This window comes from Plecotus auritus (genome assembly GCF_963455305.1).
Source record: "Plecotus auritus genome assembly, chromosome: 7".
In the NCBI taxonomy this organism is placed as follows: domain Eukaryota; kingdom Metazoa; phylum Chordata; class Mammalia; order Chiroptera; family Vespertilionidae; genus Plecotus; species Plecotus auritus.
Genome location: NC_137774.1, coordinates 71,359,439 through 71,381,276, shown reverse-complemented (window position 1 = coordinate 71,381,276; position 21,838 = coordinate 71,359,439). Strand labels below are relative to the sequence as shown.

General features: G+C 48.9%; 1 protein-coding gene across 1 annotated transcript; it reads right to left on the bottom strand.

Annotated features, from left to right (window-relative positions):
* Window positions 1-9,038: 9,038 nt before the first annotated feature.
* Window positions 9,039-9,715, bottom strand: LOC308253533 (protein phosphatase 1 regulatory subunit 14B-like). Its single transcript, XM_080679116.1, has one exon. The coding sequence runs from the start codon at window positions 9,683-9,685 to the stop codon at window positions 9,242-9,244; it is 444 nt and encodes a 147-aa protein (XP_080535242.1). The 5' UTR covers window positions 9,686-9,715; the 3' UTR covers window positions 9,039-9,241.
* Window positions 9,716-21,838: the final 12,123 nt, after the last annotated feature.

Here is a 21,838-nt window from a genome sequence, read left to right as displayed (position 1 = left end):
GCTGCTGAGCACTGTTGGCATTCAGTAAACTTCCTTTCCCTGCTAGACTGGTTCCCAGTCCCAAGCATGATACCCAGCTCCCTGCCATGACCTTGAGCCCAGGGGCCTACCTGACTGAGGCTGGCACTGAGGCCTCAGCCCTCGTGACAAGGGAGGCACCCTGGGGGCTCTGAAGGTGGAGATGAGCCCTGTTCCCTCTGATCTTTCCTACTTGACCTGCCAGCTGTCTGTGAGGTAGCAGTGAGCTGATGAATACCGCCTGAGCCTGGTGAGTGCAAATGTCACGGTTCAGCTCTTTTCCTACAATGGGTGAGGCAAAGCCTCGATTCCATGTCACGGAAGCTCTGACCCTTGTTCCAGACCACAGCTCCTTTAAAGAAAATGGTGATTATTTTCACCAGTAGGGAGGCTGCTAAAGCTGATCTGTGGGGTCCTTTGGCTTTACCTAAAGAACAATGGGGGTCCAGAGGATTAGGAGGAAGGGGCGGGCCCGTGGGAGAGTGTGTGACCAGGGCTTCCTTAGATATAGGGGTGGGACCCAAGGAGGAATCTGGGAAGTCTGTGCAGTTGGGGCAATGCCCTGGGGGGGTCAAGATGTCGGACCAGGGGGTGGCAGGAGGCTGGGCTGAGTGCCCAGGCCAGGGGAGCAAAGAGCACAGAAGTGGCTCTGGGCTTAGTGTGGCATAAGGCTGTGTTTGGGAAATAAGAAACGTACACCCATGACCTAAACAGTATAACATGGCAGTATTCATGAGGCTTCACAGTAAGACCACCAACCAGGGCTGCAACTTTACATTGAGAAATACCAGACAGAGCAGAAGAAGGCACTCACAGCCCTCCAGAGCCAAATGGGCATTCAGGAAGCTCAAGGGGGGGTGGGGGGGAGAGCAAGTGGCCAAAAGAGCTGGAGGAGGCTGAGGAGGGAGTGGGAACACCTCTAATGAGGGTGAAGTGAATCAACTCCCTCAGCAGCCACATTCAACTCCCAAGAGGGTAGAACACCACCCTGGCAAAGATGCACTCATCCACGTTTCAGCACAACCCCTTGCTCCTGGGAAAGCAGTCCCGTCACTCCAGCAGCCACAGAGCTGAAGCCCAAGGACACACTGCCAGGCGCAAGCACTTGCTTTCTTTTCCGTTTTTCCTGGACTCCTGGCTCAACACATGCAAGTTTAGGCTGCAACTCAGCTCAACACTGCTGTTTCCAAATGCCAGCCTTTGACATTTCACTTCCTATAAGATTACACCCAATAATTTCTGATTTACATTCCTGTTTTTGTTTTTTGTTTTTTTTTTAACGAATGAAGCAAACTCAACTCAGAGCAGGGATTTGAAAAGCACAGCTAGGAGCTTTTTTGTTTGCCATGAAGAATGCCCCGATTATTCCAATAAAACAAGCCACTGCAGAATGAGAATATATCCAGCCAGGACACTGGACGTGAGGAAAAGCATCTGGGCACACACACAGCCTGACCTGAAACAGCTGCTCCCATGGGGAATCACCTCTCTCGGAAGATCCACCCTCCCAGTCCCCGGACAGCAGGTAAAAGGTATTAAGATTTAAACCTGTGTCTATATTCTTAGCATTGGATCCTGTGGGTGGTCTAGGATCGAGATCTTGTGTGTTCTGCATACTTTACAGAGTCTGTCACAAGATAAAGGTATGAACCAAGGTTTTTCCCATCTGTAAATATGAATGCACTTGATGCTAAGTTTTTTCTTTACAAGATGCCTGACAAGTTCACTCAGCACAAAGCACAATTCCAATGAGAGGTGGAAAGGTGTTACTAAGCCTCTCCTTTAAGGGACACATGCCACCTTCCTATAAGTGAACATAAACTAGTCAGTCACCTTAACTTTGTTGTTGGCAGCTGGCTGTCACCATCAGCATGCTCTGCGAGTGCAGAATGCTCTGGGGCCTGAGTGGAGTCGTGCCTGCATTGGTTGGGGCACCAAAGTGCAAGGAGAGAACAGGGAGCGTGCAGAGATACAGGAAGATGAGGAAGGTGGCCCACCAGTCAGGATGAGAAGAAGCAAGGAGAGGATGCTGGCAGCACCCATGGTCCACAAGCACCATCCCTCTCCACCTCGAATTCCCAGGACTCCGAGAGTCACCCCAGGAACCTCTCTAGCCACCCCCGCCTGCTCCACCCAGCTCAGCAGGCATATCTTGTTGTTTGCCACAGTTACAGCATGTCCCACAATTCCATATCCTCAGCCCTGGGGTGGTCAAGGGGAGCTCTGAGATGTTAACGTGCCCAGTGCAAGCAACTCAGGCCATGGAGTGACTTCTCTAAGAACACCTGACTCTTCAAAGCCACGGTTTTCCTATTATTTCATTAAAAAAATATATGCACTCATTTCATTGACCAGAGTTCCTTAAAAGAGGTAAATCAACTATGCTATTAACACAAATATTCAACAAACATGGCCACTGTGCCAGCCAGGGTCCCACGACACGGCCTGAGGCAAACAGGGTCCCTGCCCCTATGAAGCTACATCTTAATGGGGTGACAACCCCGACGTCATTTACAGAACTAGCTGGTTAGAGTTGTGAGGGTGGCTATCGCAGAGGTGGACGAGTGCTGGGGGTACAGAGCAGCCCCCTGGCTGCTGTGGTCCACAGCGTGGGTGGGTGAGGGGCTTGGAGGGCTGCAGTACTGTTCAGGGAAGGTGATGGAGGCTCAGATGGTGCTGCAATGGCCAGGAGAGAGATACTAATGTTCAGAAAGTGAAATGTAGGAAGAGCTAATCACGCAAAACTAAAAATGCTTTAAAGTTTTGCTTTCCTCTATGTTTCAGATTCAACACAGCAGCCTTCATGAGCCAGAAGGAAAAACCAGTCATTTTGAAATCAGCATCCAAGTGAGTATAGAAAGAACTCTGGAGTTTGGAAATGGCAACAATAGATGATCACACACACACACACACACACACACACACACACACACACACACACACCCTGCTTCTCCATCACATGCTTTATGTGAAATGGCAGGGCCTCCGCCAGCACCTCATGGCAGCTTCAATGATTTTAAGGCAAATGCGTGCTCGAGATCACACTGCTCTTATCCACTTCATCAACAAAGGTTCACTGAACACCTACTGTGTGCCATACATTTCTCCTGGGCACTGGAGAGACAGCAAAGAGCAAAACTGAGCCCATGACCTCAAGAAGCCCACATTTTAGTGGGGTAGAAAGACCCCCAAAAAACAGAACCAGATAACAGCTACAGCGTGTCATATGGTGATAATCACTGTGAGAAAAATACAGCAGGGAAGGGAGATGGGAGTATTTGGATGGGGTTGGTGTAAATGTACGTAAACAGAGAAGCCCTCACTGGGAAGGTGACATCTGAGGATGTGGGGAAAGCCCTAAGGACACCTGGGGAGAGCTTTCTCCACAGAGGACTAGCCAGTGCAAAGGTCCCAAGGCAGGAGCAGCTCTAGACTCACAGCGGGCCAGACTACCTCCAGACAAACCCCTGGGTGCCAGGCAGGGACCTCAGCACCCCTGAAACACCCCTTCTGGGCACCTCAACCCACAGGAGTGGGAGCCTGAGAAACAGGGCTGCCCATGAGGACCCAGGCACCTCCTGTCTGATGACAGCCTAACCAAGGCTGTACCGTCCAGCATCAGTCCAAGGCTGAGATGCTAGTCACTAGACCACTACCACTGCAAAAGCACCCCAGCAGTGTCCCCTGCACTCCACACTATGGGCACGATGACACAGGAACAAGTCATGAGCAGCCTTCCTCCTTCGTGGGATTCCTTCCTGCCTCGGCCACATGAGCCAGCAAGCACCTCAGCGCAAGACCAGTCTCAGGGACTCTCCCAGATGGAGATGTTTACAGGGTCGACTCGGTGCTTCATGCTTTCTCTTCCCACGGGCATAACTCACTAGCATGGGTATGTTTAAGAAATAATTTTACTTCTGCAACTAAAGAAAATGGTGGTTGCAATATTACCTTGTAAAGCATTTAAGCATCAATCGTGAAATGAAAAGCAAAAGAAAAAAGCCCTCTTCCAGTATGAAAACTCCAAATGTTTACTTATACTATAGGTATTATTCTAAAGGGATAATTTTTAAAAACAACTTGAGAAGTAATTAAGCTGCACAAACAGCACTGACACCTCCAGGATCTGGAGTACACTTGCTGACCAGTGGTCCCGTGTGGCAGTGAGGGCTCCTGAGTCATCCCCATCCAGCCTGCCAGCCCTCAGGTCCTGTGGGTGAGTCATTCCCTCCCAGCACACCTCTATTGTACTTCTGGTTCCTCAATAGCTTCTGAAATTTCAATCTCGGGAGAGGAAAAAAAAAAATTTAAACCCTCCCCCAGGGATATGTTCAGAGAGAGAGAGAGACCTGAATAGGTGCCTCCCATATGCACGCCAATGGGGGATCGAACCTGCAACCTTTTGGTGTACAAAACGCTTCACCAACTGAACCACCCGGCCAGAGCTCTCTGGAAAAATTTAAAGCAACAAAACCCTAAGTGTGCCATTCATTTATCCCTGTCCTCCCTAATAAAATGGAGCTGGTCAGAGAGACATTCTCAACTACATGGCCCTCTGCCCGGTCCTGCAGGCACCGAGTTACCATGAGAGTTATGATCATTGGCCTTTCTTACACACAGACATGCATGCACCCCAAATGCAAGCCCCTCAGGGTCACCCGTGGCTCTCCATGGCCACAGCCCTACATCAATGCCAGGCCTTTCCCATCAGGAGTCTCCCACAGGCTGTGCCCCAGCCCCACTCTTCTTCCCCTACTTCCCACTAACAGCACCACATCCATCTCCGACTTCCCCTCAGGACCCCTCCTGTGCTTCTTTCTCTTATCTCACGTGTGCTCTCAGGACAAGCTTCTCTAACTTCATTGCTTCTGAGAATTGGGGGAGGTGTGCCAATGGCACAGTGCTATCAAGAACAAGGAAGGACGCCTGTTCTCAATGACCTTGGTTAGGAAGCGTCAGCCATTGACATCAGCACCTTTGGAGTCTCTGGAAATGTGGGTCTCACCATGTCCCACAATCCCACTCAAGGTAAACCTCCTTCTACACCCTCTTAGTGTGTCATGGTGAATCTGTAAGTAGGACTGCCACCTGCTGTGCTCACTCCACCTTTTCAGAGCAGGCACGGGGCGGGGCGGGGGCGGGGGGGGGCGGGGCTGGAGAGCACGATAACCACCCCTTCGCAAGGGCACCTCTGACAGGAAGACAAAGACAAGTTTTCAACCACTGAATTCCAAATGAACTTGAAATAGAGTCATATGTAAACTGGGCATTTTCTGTAGACTTCAATTTATTTCACACAATTTGTAAGTAAGAACTTAAGAGTTTTAACTTCTTTGACTTTTTGAGTACTGGGTTCAGCAGTCTCCTCTTAGAAGTAGAAACTCTCAAGGGAAAATTACTTGGAGATCAAATTACATTTTCATAGCCACCAAAAACATTTCAAGGCTCAATTTAATTAAGGAGTACCTTGCTCAGCCACCAAGAGAGTTTAGGAAAATACCAGCATCAAAATATCCAGTATCCAATATTCAAATCTGCTAAATGTAGCAAACATTTTGGTTGACAAATAGATTGAACTTGGGGCAAGGAAACAAATGATCCAAGGATATTTTTGGATTTCTTTTTCCCCATGCGATCAAGTCTCACAGTAGACACCTCGCCTCCTCCATAGCTGCAGACAACAGCTTCCATCACCCTTAAAAGATTAACTGCCAGGCAGATGGAAGCTGATTTTTACAATACAGAATCATGTTTTTTAAATGGCACACCTCCCCCAATTCTCAGTGGCGATGAAGTTACAGAAGCTTGTCCTGAGAGCACACAGGAGGTAAGAGAGGACTGTGTTGCACTGGGCAGATGAGGAAGTGAGCCCTGAGTCAGCACCAGGAGGCCAAGGAATTGAATTTGGAAGTAGAAGGTTGACTGACGATCCTCAGATCCTCCTGCATCTTTATCTGTCTCTGTATCATTCTCTCTTTAGGAAGGATAAAATGCAAATTAAGCAAGGATTTCATATGAAGACTGAGCTTGGGGATGTTGAAGCTAGACTCAGGGTCAGTGCGGTGAACAGTCTTTCATCCTGAGAGGAAGCCTTTAGATCTGCAGAGGGACCAAGGATTCAAAGCTGGGGCCTATATACCCCAGAGAGTTCAGCAACGACAACTGGATTCTTTAAATGTGTCCTGGCTCTTAAGAGTTTTTTAGTTTCTACAGACCTGCTGAGGAAGAATCTAACTGCAGGATATCACACGAATAAAGAGTTCCAACAGCTTAATCACTAGTTACTAAACTGTGTAAACCTTTTGCATATGAACTAGTCATGGGCCTTGGATAGACAATCACAGTTACAGGTACAAGTAGAGAAGGGTTATTGTTGAACTGTTAGAACACGCACTCTGCTGAGTTGAGCACTGCTCCTCACTAGCTGCTTCACCTTGAACAAGGTACGTCACCTCTCTGTGGCTCAGACCCTTTACCTCATAATCAGGGATAAGGAGAACAGGAACCCTCAGGCTTGCTGTGAGGATTTAACGAGTGAATGTATGAAAAGTACTCAATCTGACTGGAAGGGAGTGTGCTAGGAGCATTTTTAACATTAAATAGCACAGAAGACACAGACACAAACTTTCTCCAACCAGGGACCATCAAATCATAAAATAAGACCCTCAGGCCCTTTCCAAGTGTTGCTTATTCATCTGTAACTAAAACCAAGTTAATTATATACTATATTACAAGGCCCAATTCTAACTGTGAGTCAGACAAAACAATATAGGAAGGCTGAGCTCCCCTAACACACCAGCAGAGGAAACAACATCAAAATCAGGGTCGGTTTTTTTTTGTTTGTTTTTTTTTTAAATATATTTTATTGATTTTTTACAGAGAGGAAGGGAGAGGGATAGAGAGTTAGAAACATCGATGAGAGAGAAACATCGATCAGCTGCCTCCTGCACACCCCCCACTGGGGATGTGCCCGCAACCAAGGTACATGCCCTTGACCAGAATCGAACCTGGGACCTTTCAGTCCGCAGGCCAATGCTCTATCCACTTAGCCAAACCGGTTAGGGCCAAAATCAGGGTCTTGTATGGTCAAGATACTGTCACAAAGCTTAGGGCTACAGCCAGCAAGAGGAACAAACCCAAACTCCAGAAAGTTAAGCTGCCTTTAAGTGCTGCCTGGGTGGAGTGTGCTCTGGAGGTATGAATGCACCAGGACAGGTACCTTCCTCTAGGACCTGTGTAAAAGGGGTGGGGGCTGCTGTCAAATCCAACCAGCTCATCCCTAAAGGAACTCTGCTCTCAGATCAGCTGTGCTCACCAACAAAGATCGTTCTAAGAATGTTCTCTCACCCCAAGAATTTCACAAAGCTAGGCCCAGCACAGAAAACCAGTCAATGGTAGGGACAGTAACCACGGCTGCCTCTCCCATACCCAGACTCTTTTGAGCATTTTACATATATGTTATTATAGTTACTCCTCAAAACAACTGTTGGTGTGAAAACCAGTGGCATTCTTTACACAGATGGGGACACTGAGGCACAGAGCAGGTCCTTGTCCATAATCATATGCCCAGCCATATTCAAACTCCTTGCTCTCAACCCCTTCCAGTTAGTACCAGTTAGTAGAGAGTCTGGGTGATGCTGATACTCTGTGTCAGCAGGGACCGAGGAAGGGGGGCCCTAAACTGGCAGGGCCTTCCTGGGAAGCATTTAGGAATCAGCACCATATCATACCTTGGGCTCTTGCCCTTCTGACCTGACACATTCGTCTACACAGAACCCAGCTGAAAGAGCCAGAAATTCAGAGTAAGGCTGAAATTAAGGAAACATTCGTTAAGAAATGACTCCTAACAACTGGAAACGGCTTATGTAAATGTCCACCAGTAGAACAATGGCTACTCTGGTTCATTTAGAGAGAGGAGTACTAGGCAGTGTTCAAAAATGTGAAGTGGAAAAAAAAGTGAAGTGAGCCCAGCCAGCGTGGCTCAGTGGTTGAACGGCGATCTATGAACCAGGAGGTCACAGTTCATTTCCCGGTCAGGGTTGCGGGCTCAATCACCAGTGTGGGGCGTGCAGGAGGCATACAATAAATGATTCTCTGTCAACATTTATCTCTCTCTCTCTCTCTCTCTCTCTCTCTCTCTCTCTCTCTCTCTCTCTCCTTTACTCTCTGAAATCAATAAGAAAAAAAATATATTTTTAAAAGTGGAGACAAAGCAGTCAGGTATACAATAGAGGTCCTGAAGCATCCATCTTATATAAATACTGCTGTTTGAAATTTTAGCCCTGCTATTTGGCTTCTGTAAATTCTTGCTTGCTAAGACTACTCCCACTTCAGAGAGGCCATTAAACCTTCCCCAGACAAGGTTATCAGTGCTGGCGCCAGGCCAGGCCTCTGGTTGAGGTCTCAAGGCCCCAGTACATACAGGCTCTTTAAGAACTTGCAAAAGGGGCTGGAAACACCCCATATTTGGGAGACGAAGGTAAAAACATATAAATAGGGAAAATTCCTGCATGTTGGGGCCCAGAATTTGAGAGACATTCTCCTCTGGACCCGCGCATAATAAATGTAACTCCATCTAAGTATTGCTTGGTTCTTCTTCGGTTTTCTGTAACAGTCCCAATTTGGTTAAAAGCAGACAGACAGGAAACAATGATGACCTCTGGGTGAAGAGCCACAGATCACCCAGTTGATCCCCTGTAACTATTAGCCTTGAGAGCTACAAAGGACAAAGTGTGACATGGGCAGGATCAGCAGAAACAGCAGGGGAGCTCCCTGTAGATGAACACCTCTTGCCCACCTGCCTCCTCACTAGGGGACACCATATGGGGCCCACAGACCTTTTGAACTCACTTTCAAGTTCATCAGTTCCTATTTTCAGGAAGGACTCAGATGTACAAGGAGTATTTGCTAGTGAGCAGATGAATAAACTAGTATTTTTATTTTTTATTTATTTTTTTGCACTAAAGGCATATCCTAGCTTTATTAAAGGGCCCGCGTCGCAGAGTCAATATAAAAACACAAAAAGTCCCATCAGTTTAATAATAATAAAAAAAACCCAAAATGGAAAACCAGGGGCAGGGAAGAGGCCCCTAAGTGAGGGGCACAGGGAGCCCTGCTCATGGCACCAGGCCTGGCCGCAGGGCCCCTTGGTATTGCTGTTGCTACGAGGTCAGGGGGCAGCGATTGTCCTGTGGGAGCCACCGTTCACCTGGGTTGAGGACCCTTACTTCTTCTGGGGTGTGCTCAGCTTCTGCATGCCCCGGATCTTGTCCAGCAGGCCAGAGATGAAGGCCTCAGTGGGTTTGTAACAGTCAACCAGCAGCTCCTTGACCCTGGCAGCCCGGGTATCAACACTCTCCAGGTCCAGGAGTTCGTCCACATCAATCTCCAGCTCTGGGATCTCCTCTTCCTGGCAGTCGTAGAGGCGAGTGAGCTGTTCCAGGATCCATTCCTCCAGGTTGAGGCGCTTCCGTAACTCCTTGCGGTCGTACTTGACCGTGACCTTTCCTTGGCGCCTCACTGGGCCATCGTCGTCCGCGCTACCCGGGCCCTCGCCTGCAGCACCAGGCGGGCTCTGAAAGTAGACGCGGGGCCCTGGACCGCCACCTCCCGGCGCAGGGGCCCGGGCGGCCAACGCCGCGCCCCCCGCGGGGCCGCTGTCCGCCATGGCGGCCGCCGGGGCCACGTGCGCGCGTCCGGCCCCTCCCTGCGCCGCAGCCTCCCGGACACCCGCCGGCTGACTGTGGGCCGTCCGCTCGGGTTAGCTGGTGGGCTCGACTCCGCAAGACTCCGCGATGGGGGCGCCCGGGGGCAGCTGCTGCATGCGGAGCCCCTAGGCCTAGCTTGGCCGCGCCCCGCCCCCTCCCCGCCGATCCTCCCGCCCTTTGTCCCCTGCGGCCGCCGCCCCTAAACTAGTATTTTTAGACACAGATCCTATGTGAGGCGCAGAAACCATTAAGTATCAGCGGGGCCTGGCATGGAAATCTTCTGCCTTTCAAGCCTGTCATCCTGGAGCTACATCAGAAAAAACATCACTTCAAAGATAACTCAATCCATGTACTTAAGATTCCACATGTGTTAAAAGCTTTACTCAGTAAAATCTACTTATAGGTCAGAAAACAACAATGGCAATCACTTGCCCTCCCTTTTTAAAAATTCTCACCCAAGGATATGTTTTTATTGATATTTAGAGAGGGGGCTAGGGTCCGAGAGAGAGAGAGAAACACTGATGTGAGAAACATAGATCGGTTGTCTCCTGCACAGGCCCACAACCTAGGTATGTGTCCTGACCAGGAATCGAACCCATGACCTTATGGTGTATGGGATAACGCTCCAGCCAAGTAAGGCACCCCCCAGAATGCCACTGGCCATATTAAAAAATGTCATCTGGCAGGAACACCCCCCCTTCAGCACTGTAAACTCGGTAGTTTGCAACACAGACAGCCCCAGTTTATTCCTAACCCAGAATGCCAATCCTGACACCTGAAAAGGCACCATAAACAGATGCTCTCCCTTCCTGGGCTCCTTATCTGCAAATTTTGAATAAAGAATTTGTTTGGGGGAGAAATAATGGCCAATGAGATACAGAGAGACTCTACTGCAACTTGACCAGCCAACTCCCACAGTGTAACTTCCCAACATCATCCGCATGCGAAGAAAGATCTATTGTGCCAAGCATGACATTCAGCCACACCTCCACCACTCATCAATTTGGAGTTCACTTACCAGAAACAAGGAAAGGAGGAGGAAGAAAAGCAGGGAGGGCAGCCAGGCCAGTCTATATTTCACCTTGTGTTAGCCAACTCCGAGCACCTGTCACAGGCTCCCAAACTGGCCAGAGTCCCAGGGTGAGCCTTCAACACCCTGAGGCCTATCTGGCCGCTACCAGCCATCACCATCATTTTCTTCACAGTGTTTTCCCCTTGTTTCAGTGCCCCCATTCCTACCATAATAATTGCCTTGCCTTTTCTGTGGTTGTGCAGAAAGGAGATTGGAGAATCTGTAAAATTAATTCCAAAAGAAAAAAACAGGTTGGAGAATGAGATGTTAACAATGAAATTCATTGTAAAAGCTAAGCTTTTAGCCTAATGAATTCTAACTATAATATGCAGAGGCACACACATGCAGCCTCTCATCAGCCCTCTCCAACGTGGGCAGGCCTGCCACCAGCTCCACAAACAGAGGACAAGGACCACTGGAAAGAAATTCTTGGCATCCAGACATTCCTTCCAGGGGTCCTCAAACTTTTTAAACAGGGGGCCAGTTCACTGTCCCTCAGACCATTGGAGGGCCGGACTATAGTTTTAAAAAAAACAAAACTATGAACAAATTCCTATGTGCACTGCGGGCCCGGGATGAGTCGGCTGCTAAGCAGGACAGACAGCGGCACCCGGCGTGCCGGATAAATGTCCTCGGCGGGCCGCATGTGGCCTGCGGGGCCGTAGTTTGAGGACCCCTGCTTCAAACCATACCTGTCAATATTACTATTCCCTGCAGGCTGCAAGCTGATTTAAAGCCCAGTGGCTGGGGCCTGGCCTGCATGGCTTAGTGGTTGAACGTCAATCTATGAACCAGGAGGTCACGGTTCGATTTCCGTTAGGCACATGCCTGGGTTGTGGGCTCGATCCCCAGGGGGGGGCGTGTAGGAGGCAGCAATCAATGATTCTTTCTCATCATTGATGTTTATCTCTCTGCCTCTTTGAAATCGATAAAAATATATTTTAAAAACAACAAGCCCAGCCCTAGCCGGTTTGGCTCAGTGGAGAGGGCAGACTGAAGGGTCCCAGGTTCAATTCCAGCCAAGGGCACATGCCCGAGTAGTGAGCTCGATCCCCAGCAGGGGGCATGCAGGAGGCAGCCCATCAATGATTCCCTCTCATCATTGATGTTTCTTTCTCTCTCTCTGAAATCAATAAAAATATATATTTTTTAAAAACACATAAAGCCCAGTGGCTGGTACAGAGGGCGTGTGATCTTATCTGTGGATAGAGGAGGTCACTGGGCCATCAGGAATTATGTACCCACCTTCCTCAGGACCCTCGGAAACACTCCAGGTGGAAAGCACACTCGTTTGTCCTTCTGTGGGCCATGCGCCTGGTCATGGGCTGCTAATGTCAGACCTGGCCATCTTTTTCACACAGTTTGCAATGCTGTCACTTCCTGCTTCTGCAGGGCTGTGTGTGATCCAACTATTTAAACAGAAACCTGACTCAGTTGCTCTGATAAGGCATTTGGCGAACCTAAATCATTTGGAATGAACTATCTCCCTAACACAGTCAAAACAACCTGGAAGCCTTACCGAGTTTGGCTCAGTAGATAGTGTCAGCCTGCAGACCAAAGGGTCCCGGGTTCAATTCTGGTAAAGGACACGTACCTGGGGTGCAATCTCCTCTCTGGCCCGGGCCCTGGTCCAGGCACGTGTAGAAGGCAACCAATTGATGTGTTTCTCTCAAATCAATGGGCTTTCCCTCTCTCTTCCATTCTCTCTAAAAATCAATGGGAAAATATCCTTGGGTGAGGATTTTAAAATAAAATAAAAAAGAAAGAGAAAAAGAAACAGACTTTGTGCAATTATATAAATGCAAACAGCATCAAGCACTGTAAACAGACTCCAAGAACCATCATGAAGCCAACAGGCCTTTCTTCTCTCAGACACTAGCATCCGAACACATTCCCCACTAGCCTTGAGAAAACACACTCAGCCTGTTGTGTTGACTCAGCTAGTGGATACACAACCAGTTCTCAATATTCAAATAATTTTTTTCTGAGGGCCTCGTGTCACACTGAACAAGAACGCTATCTGGTTACACGAGAAGGCACTACTGACAAGTCCTAAATGATACTTGTCTAAAACTTACAGTTTCCACTCCAGCACTTCCTCCCTGGTGATCTGCCCTTTGAACCTGCCTTCAAAACAACTGTGCGCCACACCCCTACGGCCAGCTGTCATCACAAGGGCAGGCATACAGAGCTGGCACACGTGAGTCCAGCCCTTGCACCTGCTGAGGGAGTCATTTCTGCATCAAGTGTCCTCAGCATCAACTCCTTGCTCTAGTCAAAGTCGGTTTCCACAAAAGGCACCCCTTAGGATGGGGCACAGTCAAGTGCCAGTGAAGGCTCTCCACACATCATCATCTCAGAAGGAATGGACCTTCCTGCCCCCCCCCCCCATTTATGCAGTGCTTCCTAGGTCATCATGCACTTGCCCTACATGCACCCAAACCTCCCATCAGGAGTCTCAGGAGATAAGGGCACAAATTCAAGGGACACACACCCAGGAGATACCTTTTCCTCCTCCCCAAGCTGTGGCACAGGCAGCCTAGAGGCCCAGACCTGCTTTAACCAGCTGCCCAAAACAAAACCTCTTTCCAGGCCCCACATCTCTACACGCATGTGCTGTGACACCTCTTATGAAACGCATGTCCAAAGCATAGAACAAACCTACACTTCCACCTCATTAGCATGGGGACTTCACCTTGCCAGCTCTGGACTCAGCTTAGTAACTGCGGTAGGGATGTCATGAGAAAGAAATACATCACACTATAGGAGGAGCTACCTACCAAAAGGGAGAATGAAAGTCAGAACCCACTTCTTTCCATGTTGTTTTCCCCACTACCAGCCCACACAGATATAGCCACCTTTGCAAACACACCGCCACCCTACAGTTGCAGGGAGCCACTCTGGCTAATCACCACTTTTTCATTTAACAAAATCGTCGCACAGTTCTTTTTTCCAAAGGGAGGATTCCAAGCCTCACCCATTCAGAATATCAGCTCTCAAATGAGGATGAACCAGAGCCTCTTTCCAAACAGCTGCTTTCTGACAGTGTGAGGCTGCAACAGGCTCCGGGGGTCACAGAGTTCAGCTATCTGCCCAAAGAAATAAGTGTGCTGTCCATCCATGTAACAATGTCCCTTCAGCCTCCAGCACAGTTAAGACATTCAGGCACAACCCCCTGGAAAGACCACCTGAGCAGTGGCACGGAGGACTTCCTTAGACTGAGTGCTGCACTGAACTGCCCAGCAGACCCTCACGTGAGGGGCAGGGTAGCACCTGGTCTCTGCTATCATTCAGATAGACTCTATTTACCACACAGGTACTTAACATTTTCTGCACCCGTACCCACACCTGTAAAATGGGAATGACACCTACCTGGAAACTGTTGACAGAAGCCAAGCAACACTGTGTGAACTATCTAGCCAAGCGCCCGCCTTAAAGGAAGTGCTCAATCAGTGGTACCACAGCCTAGGCCCACCTTACTATCAAGCTGGGCTAGGCCATTTTCAGACTTCACAACTCCTACTGCTCCCCCTGTTGGCTGTACACACTTCAAGAAATAGGAACATTGGACAGGGGATTCTCATACAGTGCCACCTTAAAATTCCAAACTTGACAGCAAATTCATTTGAACCATGCAAATCTACCGGTCCTCATGTAGGAAAAAAAAAAATCCCATTTTGGGGTGTCTCTGCCATTACTGATGGGAAACGTGGCATAGTCTCACATACATGCAAAGGAACCTAGCTAGCTCCAGACACAAAATCCTTGTTCCTCTCACTTCCTGATGGGAGGTCTAGTCTCTATTCTGTAATTCATTTCTTCTCATTAGATTCCAGCGTTTTGCACTGGAAAAAAGCTGCCTCATGCCAAGAAAACACCAGGTGTCAAATACCATCCTGTGAAACTACCGAGACTATGAGAAAATGCACTTTTTCTCCTCCAATGGACACCATCAAAGCACACACCTTGCATTGCAACAGCATCACTGTGTGAAAGTTTATTTTACAAATATCCAAGATTAACATCAGCCTCAGCCTCAATTGAGCTTCACCAAACCTCCTAAATTGTGTTTTTGTGTGTTCACCCAGGCACCACATGTGGCAATAACCAAAGACATCCCTTTTGCCTTTCACCATTTTCTTCAACAGAACAGGTTCTCCTCCTCTTAGACCTTGGGTTATCACCCATCTCCACAAAGCTTAGTGTTCTTAACACGAAGTCCATGGGTGAGCTGCAGAAGGTTCAAGAGCTTCCTGAAGTAATTACAAAATGCAATGTAGCTGTGCGTTTTTCTCAGGAGAGGAAGCATACCTTCCATCAGATTCTCAAAGGGGCTCATGATCCCCACCTCCAGACGATAAGGGTCAAGTACATTTCATGGATCTTCCTTCATTTAAGGGATTTGCCCTTTCAACCAAACTTTGCAAGTTGTCTAGACATTCTTCCTTCACTCACTCCACATTCGCACACAAGGTATAAAACCTTAAACCATCTTCCCAAGAGTCCAGAATTTAGCAGAGAAATAAACATAAAAACACTAGGGATACCTTTAGCAACAGACAGAAACACTAGCGATGCTTTTAGCAAAAACATTTAACCCAACAAGTGCTTTTTCTTTTTCTTTCCCCATAAAACCTCTCCTCCCTTTCCCCTGGGCACCAGCCGGGCCTCCCAGAGCTTCTCACAACAGGGTGTCGGTGCCGAAGCGCAGATTCCAGGAAGGAGAGGCTCCCTCCGGGGCCGGGAAAGGCCCTGAGCATCAGGTGCTGGGAGCAAGAGCTCGCACCTCCTGCGTCGGCTGCGGGCAGAGGCACCGGGACCCCACTCCAGGTTAAGGCCCAGCGCAGCTCCTCCGCACACAGAACGAAAAGTAACCTCAAAGGCTCGGCTCCCGCCCGCGCCGAAAATAACCTTTCCAAACACTTCCACCCCGACTGGCTGGTGACACCTCCCCGGCTTCCCCGCCCTCTGCGCGCCCGTCAGCACCCTCCCCGGTCCGGGGCTTTAGCCCTTGCACCAGCTGAGGGCTAAGACCCCGGTACGGTTCTTCCGTCGGCGACAGAGCGGCGTCCCCACGCCCCCCACGATCCTCCGTCCTGCCGGCCGGCCCTCGGAATCCAGGGACGCCGCCGCGCTCGGGGAGGTGACAGGCCGGTGTGCCCTGGCTGCCGCGAGCGCACTCACCAGCTGGCTGGTGGTCCTGGCCATGGACCCCGCGGTGGCTCGGGCATCTCTCCGCAGCCCTGCGCGCCTCTGCGCTACTTCAGCGTCCTCCTCTCCGCAGCTGACCTACAGCTACGCCCGCCGTCATCCTTCGCCCGCCCCGCCGCTCGGAACCTCCCCAGCCCGCGCGATGCTGGGCGGGACTTCCTTCAAACCGCGGCCGCCGCCTGCACTTATTGGCCGAGTTCGCTGTCTTAACGCGGCGCTCCTGGAGCCGCATTTCCGGGTCGGGGCCCAGCGGGCTGGTCCCGCGCGACCCTGTCTTGAGAGGTGGAGGCACGACCGGGAGGGAGCCAATCCCGGAGCCGCCGGGCGGTGCGGGGCGGTGAAGGGGGCGAACTGTCATCTCAGGCGCCCAGACTGGGAAAATGTGGCTCGCGGGGGCAGGGCCCGCCAAGGTCACACCCGAACAAGAGGCGAGGCTGGGCTCCCACCCGCCGCTCAGACTCGGAAGCCCGGCTCTGCGTAAACGCGGAGAGACGAAACTTGACCAGTTACAAAAGTAGGAATTGTTCACGGTAGGAAATTTGGGCTATCAAGTCATATTTATACGGCAAACAGTCCCATCTCATCTCCGCTAATGGTTCCAGGAACACTTTCTGAACTTCTTTGCTTATAATTTTCTTTGTAGTTGATGATGATGTTAATTTTTTGGAAGTTGTTATTGTTGATAATGATGATGTTATTGTTGGTTTTTTAAATTGTGATAAAGTTTACCATATTAGCCATTTTAGTGTACACTCAGTGTCATAAAGTACATTCACATTGGCCAAAACCGGTTTGGCTCAGTGGATAGAGCGTCAGCCTGCGGACTGAAAGGTCCCAGGTTCGATTCCGGTCAAGGGCATGTAACTTGGTTGCGGGCACATCCCCAGTAGGAGGTGTGCAAGAGGCAACTGATCAATGTTTCTCTCTCATCGATGTTTCTGACTATCTATCCCTCTTCCTTCCTCTCTGTAAAAAATCAATAAAATATATTTTTTTAAAAAAAGTACATTCACATTGTGTGATGGTGATTTTTTAAAATTAAGTTATTTTTTTTATTATTATTATTGGTTTCAGAGAGGAAGGGAGAGGTATCGAGAAATAGAAACATCCCTGGCGGGAACCGTGACCTCCTGGTTCTTAGGTCGACGCTCAACCACTGACCACAGCACGATGATGATGTTTTAAACAAAAGTAGAATCATCTTGATACCTGAAGGTTTGCATATTTTAAAATAACCTTTTTTTCCCTATTTCCAAAAGACATATGTGTTTATTTTTTAACATAACACTTTAGACAATACAGAAACAACAATAAAATCACCAAACCCTTAATTCACACTGGCAGACTTAATTGTTGGGTAGCAATAATAGCCCCGCTAACATTTATTCTTAGTAAGGAATTTTCAAGTCTAATCTCATTTACTTTAAACAAACATCCAGCTATTGTTGCCCAACTTTCCAGATGAGGGGGCTGAGGCATAGCACACAGTTCTGTAACTTGCCCTAGATCTTGTAGTGCCAGACAGGATCTTGATATCCACATGCCAGAGGCCTTGGACCATTAGGCTATAGAGCCTGTGTTTGACTGTCCAGACTTCCAGTCCTCGGCACATGGACTGATCTTTAGAAACAATAAAAAGGCAAGTAGAACCTCTGTCCCCCAGAAGGGCTCCTGCTGCTTTGATACTCACCTTTTTCACTTAACAATGCACTGTCCAGGAGGACTCTGTTGAAGGAAGTGTATAGCTTATAGATCCATGTATTGATAAAGCTCCCTCCTAACTTACACTGAAGTGGATCCCAGCCTCCTGCCCCATGAACAAGACCCTACACTTAAATCCAGGCACACCCATACTTACTTCCTTAACATAAATTATTAGCAGATAGAACCACTGGGTCAAATTGCAGGTGTTCCTCTAGGACTTGATGCATGCTGCCAATTGCCCATTGACGACCCTCCTCCAGACATTCTCATCCTCAGTTGGCACAAAGACAAGCTCAAGGTAGATGCCAGCTCTTGCCACCGTACCAGGCCATACCCAACATTTGGAAACATTGGGCACATTAACCTACATCAGTAACCCCTACTGTGTATTAAGAGTAGGTACTCTGACCCTCGCCCATGTCATTCAGTGGTTAGAGTGTTGGCTGGTGCACCGAAAGGTCTTGGGTTTGATTCCTGGTCAAGGGGCACGTACCTGGGTTGCAGGTTTGATACCAGGCCTCCAGTCCCAGCACATTTGGGAGGCAACCAATCGATGTCTATCTCTTCCCCTTCCACTCTAAAAATCAATGGAAAAAATATCCTCAGGTGAGGATTAACAACAACAACAAAACGTAGGTTCTCTGGCCGTTTCCATTTTTTACATGAAGAAACTGAGGCTTGTGGATAGAGCATCGGCCTGCGGACTGAAGGGTCCCAGGTTCGATTCCGGTCAAGGGCACGTACCTTGGTTGCGGGCACATCCCCAGTAGGAGGTGTGCAGGAGGCAGCTGATCGATGTTTCTCTCTCATCAATGTTTCTAACTCTCTATCCCTCTCTCTTCCTCTCTGTAAAAAAAATCAATAAAATATATTTAAAAAAAAAAAAAGAAAGAAACTGAGGCTTCAGTGACTTTCCTACTCTGTTATAGAGTTACTAGATCACAGAACTCAGGACTCAAAACTTGCCCTGATCAACCATGATACCCTGACCTCGGCCACTGTACTCACTGCCTCCCAACAAACCTTATTTTATATTTATTTTAGTCCTCCACTACTGTTAACCGTTAGAGAATGTTAACCATTTTATGATTTACCTTAATTCTCATCACAACCTTATGAGATACTCAATATTCATTACCATCTTTTTTTTTTTAATATATTTTTTTTTATTGATTTTAGAGAAGACAGAAGACGGGGAGAGAGATAGAAACATCAATGATGAGAGAGGATCATTGATTGGCTGCCTCCTGCATGCCCCCCACTGGGGACTGAGCCCACAACCCAGGCATGTGCCCTTGGCTGGAATCGAACCTGGGACCCCCCAGTCCGCAGGCTGACGCTCTATCCATTGAGCCAAACCAGCTAGGGCTTCATTACCATCTTGCATGTGAAGAAATCTGCCAGAGTGTGCACTAAATGTGAGTGTAAATATATACGAAGCTATAGAGTCTAATATATATATATATATATACATATCTCATAAGCACCTTTTCACAGAAAGTTACTGAGGGATGTGCTCCACTAAACCAAGAAAAAAGGCATGAGCCCTGACCGGTTTGGCTCAGTGGATAGAGTGTCTGTCTGCGGACTCAAGGGTCCCAGGTTCGATTCCGGTCAAGGGCATGTACCTTGGTTGCGGGCACATCCCCAGTGGGAGGTGTGCAGGAGATGACTGATCGATGTTTCTCTCCCATCGATGTTTCTGACTATCCCTCTCCCTTCCTCTCTGTAAAAAATCAATAAAATATATTAAAACAAACAAAAACTTAGAGCCTCTTACACCAAAACATGGCCATGTAGTTCTTGAGTAACTCAGAGAACAGGGAGAAAGAACAGGTTGAGCACTAGAGCCCAGTGGAGCAGCAGGTGGAGCCAACCACATTTCAGCCAGCCTCAGGGAAGGGGTGGAGAGAGGGGTGGTGGTAGCCCTGAAGAAGGCAGCTGAGCAGGCAGCAGGAGAAGGGCAGTGAGTGGCAGCTGAAAGAGGATGGTAGGACAGTTCTCAGCTCTTGTGGGGCCTCAGTGGCAGCCAGTGTGTAAGCCCAGGCCAGGCTGCTCCTCGCTCCTGGCGAGAGGCAGGGTACCCCCTCCATGTGTTATCTCTGGCTGCCCTTCCCAGGACAGTGAGCAGGAGGGGAGGTGTACTCACCTGTCCCAGCGGCGTTCACGGGCATCCTGGCTGGAGGAATGGGTGGGACAGCCCCCAGATTTTCTCTGTCCCTTCTGTGCCCAGATCCTGTTCCTGGCAGAAGGGTGACCTTGGGCCAAGAGTACAGTGGCTTGGCCTGACATTGTGAGGTCAAGTTCCACTGAGGAAGGGGCAGGAGGATGACCATACCCATCCTGGGAGGTGGCTGAAAGGATGTCTTATGTACATGGACCATTTGTGTGAAGTACTAACTGCAAACCAGGCTTTGTGCTTGCACCTGGCCTGTGCTAGCTCAGGTATTTCTCACTCGGCACAAAGGAGGAAATGGGGTTCCATGGCAATGGAACTTGCCTAACTTCACACAGCTAGTGCATTAGTTATCTAGCAATGTGTAACGCCTCCCTAAAATTTAAAGGCACAAAACATTTATTATTTCACTAGAGGCCCGGTGCACAGATTTGTGTACTGGTGGGGTCCCTCAGCCTGGCCTGTGCCCTCTTGCAATCCGGGACCCTTTGGGGGATGTCAGATAGCCAGTTTCGGCCTGATACTGACAGGAGGAAACCTGATTCCTGCAGGCCCAATCCAGATAGGAGGGGAGCCTGATCCTGTGCATTGAGTGTCAGTGTGCATCATAGTGACCAGTCAACTGGTCACTCAGTCACTTAGGCTTTTATATATATATAGGTAGTTTCTGAGGGGTAGGAATCCGGAGCAGCTGGGGTTGGGGTAAGCAGGAATGAAATTGTCCATAGCAGGATATGTTTAAGTTAGGGAATATCCATCTTAGGGAACACTGGACACCTTGTTAAAGTATTAAAACAGATTCATGTGTCCCCAACAGGGAAGCCTTCTACTTCATGTTCAACTAAAAAAATGGTGAATGGCAGAGCTCTATCAAGAATGCAATGTCAGTTTATAGAACAAACCCAGACACACATGGGGAAACCAGTGCAGGATCACACTGGAAGGAACAGCACCAAGCTGTTAATGGAAGGGAAGTTCCAAAGCAGGCAAAAGGGGGAAGGGTTGAGGTACTAGGGCGTTTAGGGGTACAACTGATGTCTGCAGAGATGCAGTGGGATGAGGAGGGAAAAAGGGAGGTCTACAGGAGTGATAAGAGCTGGGGCAGGAAGATGTGCAGAGGCAGAGCCCAGCAGGTTGGGGCTAAGCCTGGTCTACAGGTGCCATGAGGGGCACTGGGCTACTCTGCCTTGCTGGCTCCTGGCTTCCCGTCTGTCTGCCCTTTTGCTGGTTCAGAGGACTACCTCGCCCCTACAGCTTTGCCATGGTGCATGCTGCCCTTTGGGATTCCTGATTGGCTTTACAGAGGCCTGCTCCATTTTCACTCTCTAGAACTCACTCCTCATGAAGCAGCCCCTTCTATGGTGAGTTCTGATGCACTGCATACCATCTTGGGCCTGTGGGTCCCTGTAGAGTATCTGGGAGTATTAAGAAGGTACTCTCAGCCCAGGGTGCAGTGGAGCAGGTTGGACTGGAGTTTTGGTGGAGAAAGGGCACCAGGTATTAGACCTAGCGAGTCAGACTGGACATGGGTTCAGCAATCTTGAGTTCTGCCTAAGAAAGAATTCAGAGCCAAGACGAAAATCATAAGATAAAGTTTATTTAGAAAGTCTACGAGGTAGAAGTGAGCCATAGAAGAAATGGATTCAAGAAACAAGTTATAGGGGCAAAAGAAGGGCCCTTGGAACTTAGGAGACAGAGGCAGCCCTAGCCAATGTTGCTCAGTGGATAGAGCATCAGCCTGTGGACCGAAAGGTCCCAGGTTCAATGCTGATCAAGGACACATACCTTGGTTGCAGGCTCCTCCCTGGCCCGGGCCGTGGCAGGGGCACATGTAGGAGGCAACCAATCCGTGTTTCTCTTACATCGATATTTTGCTCTTTCTCTCTTCCACTCTCTCTAAAAATCAATGGAAAAATATCCTCGGGTGAGGGGGGAAAAAAAAAAGGCAAG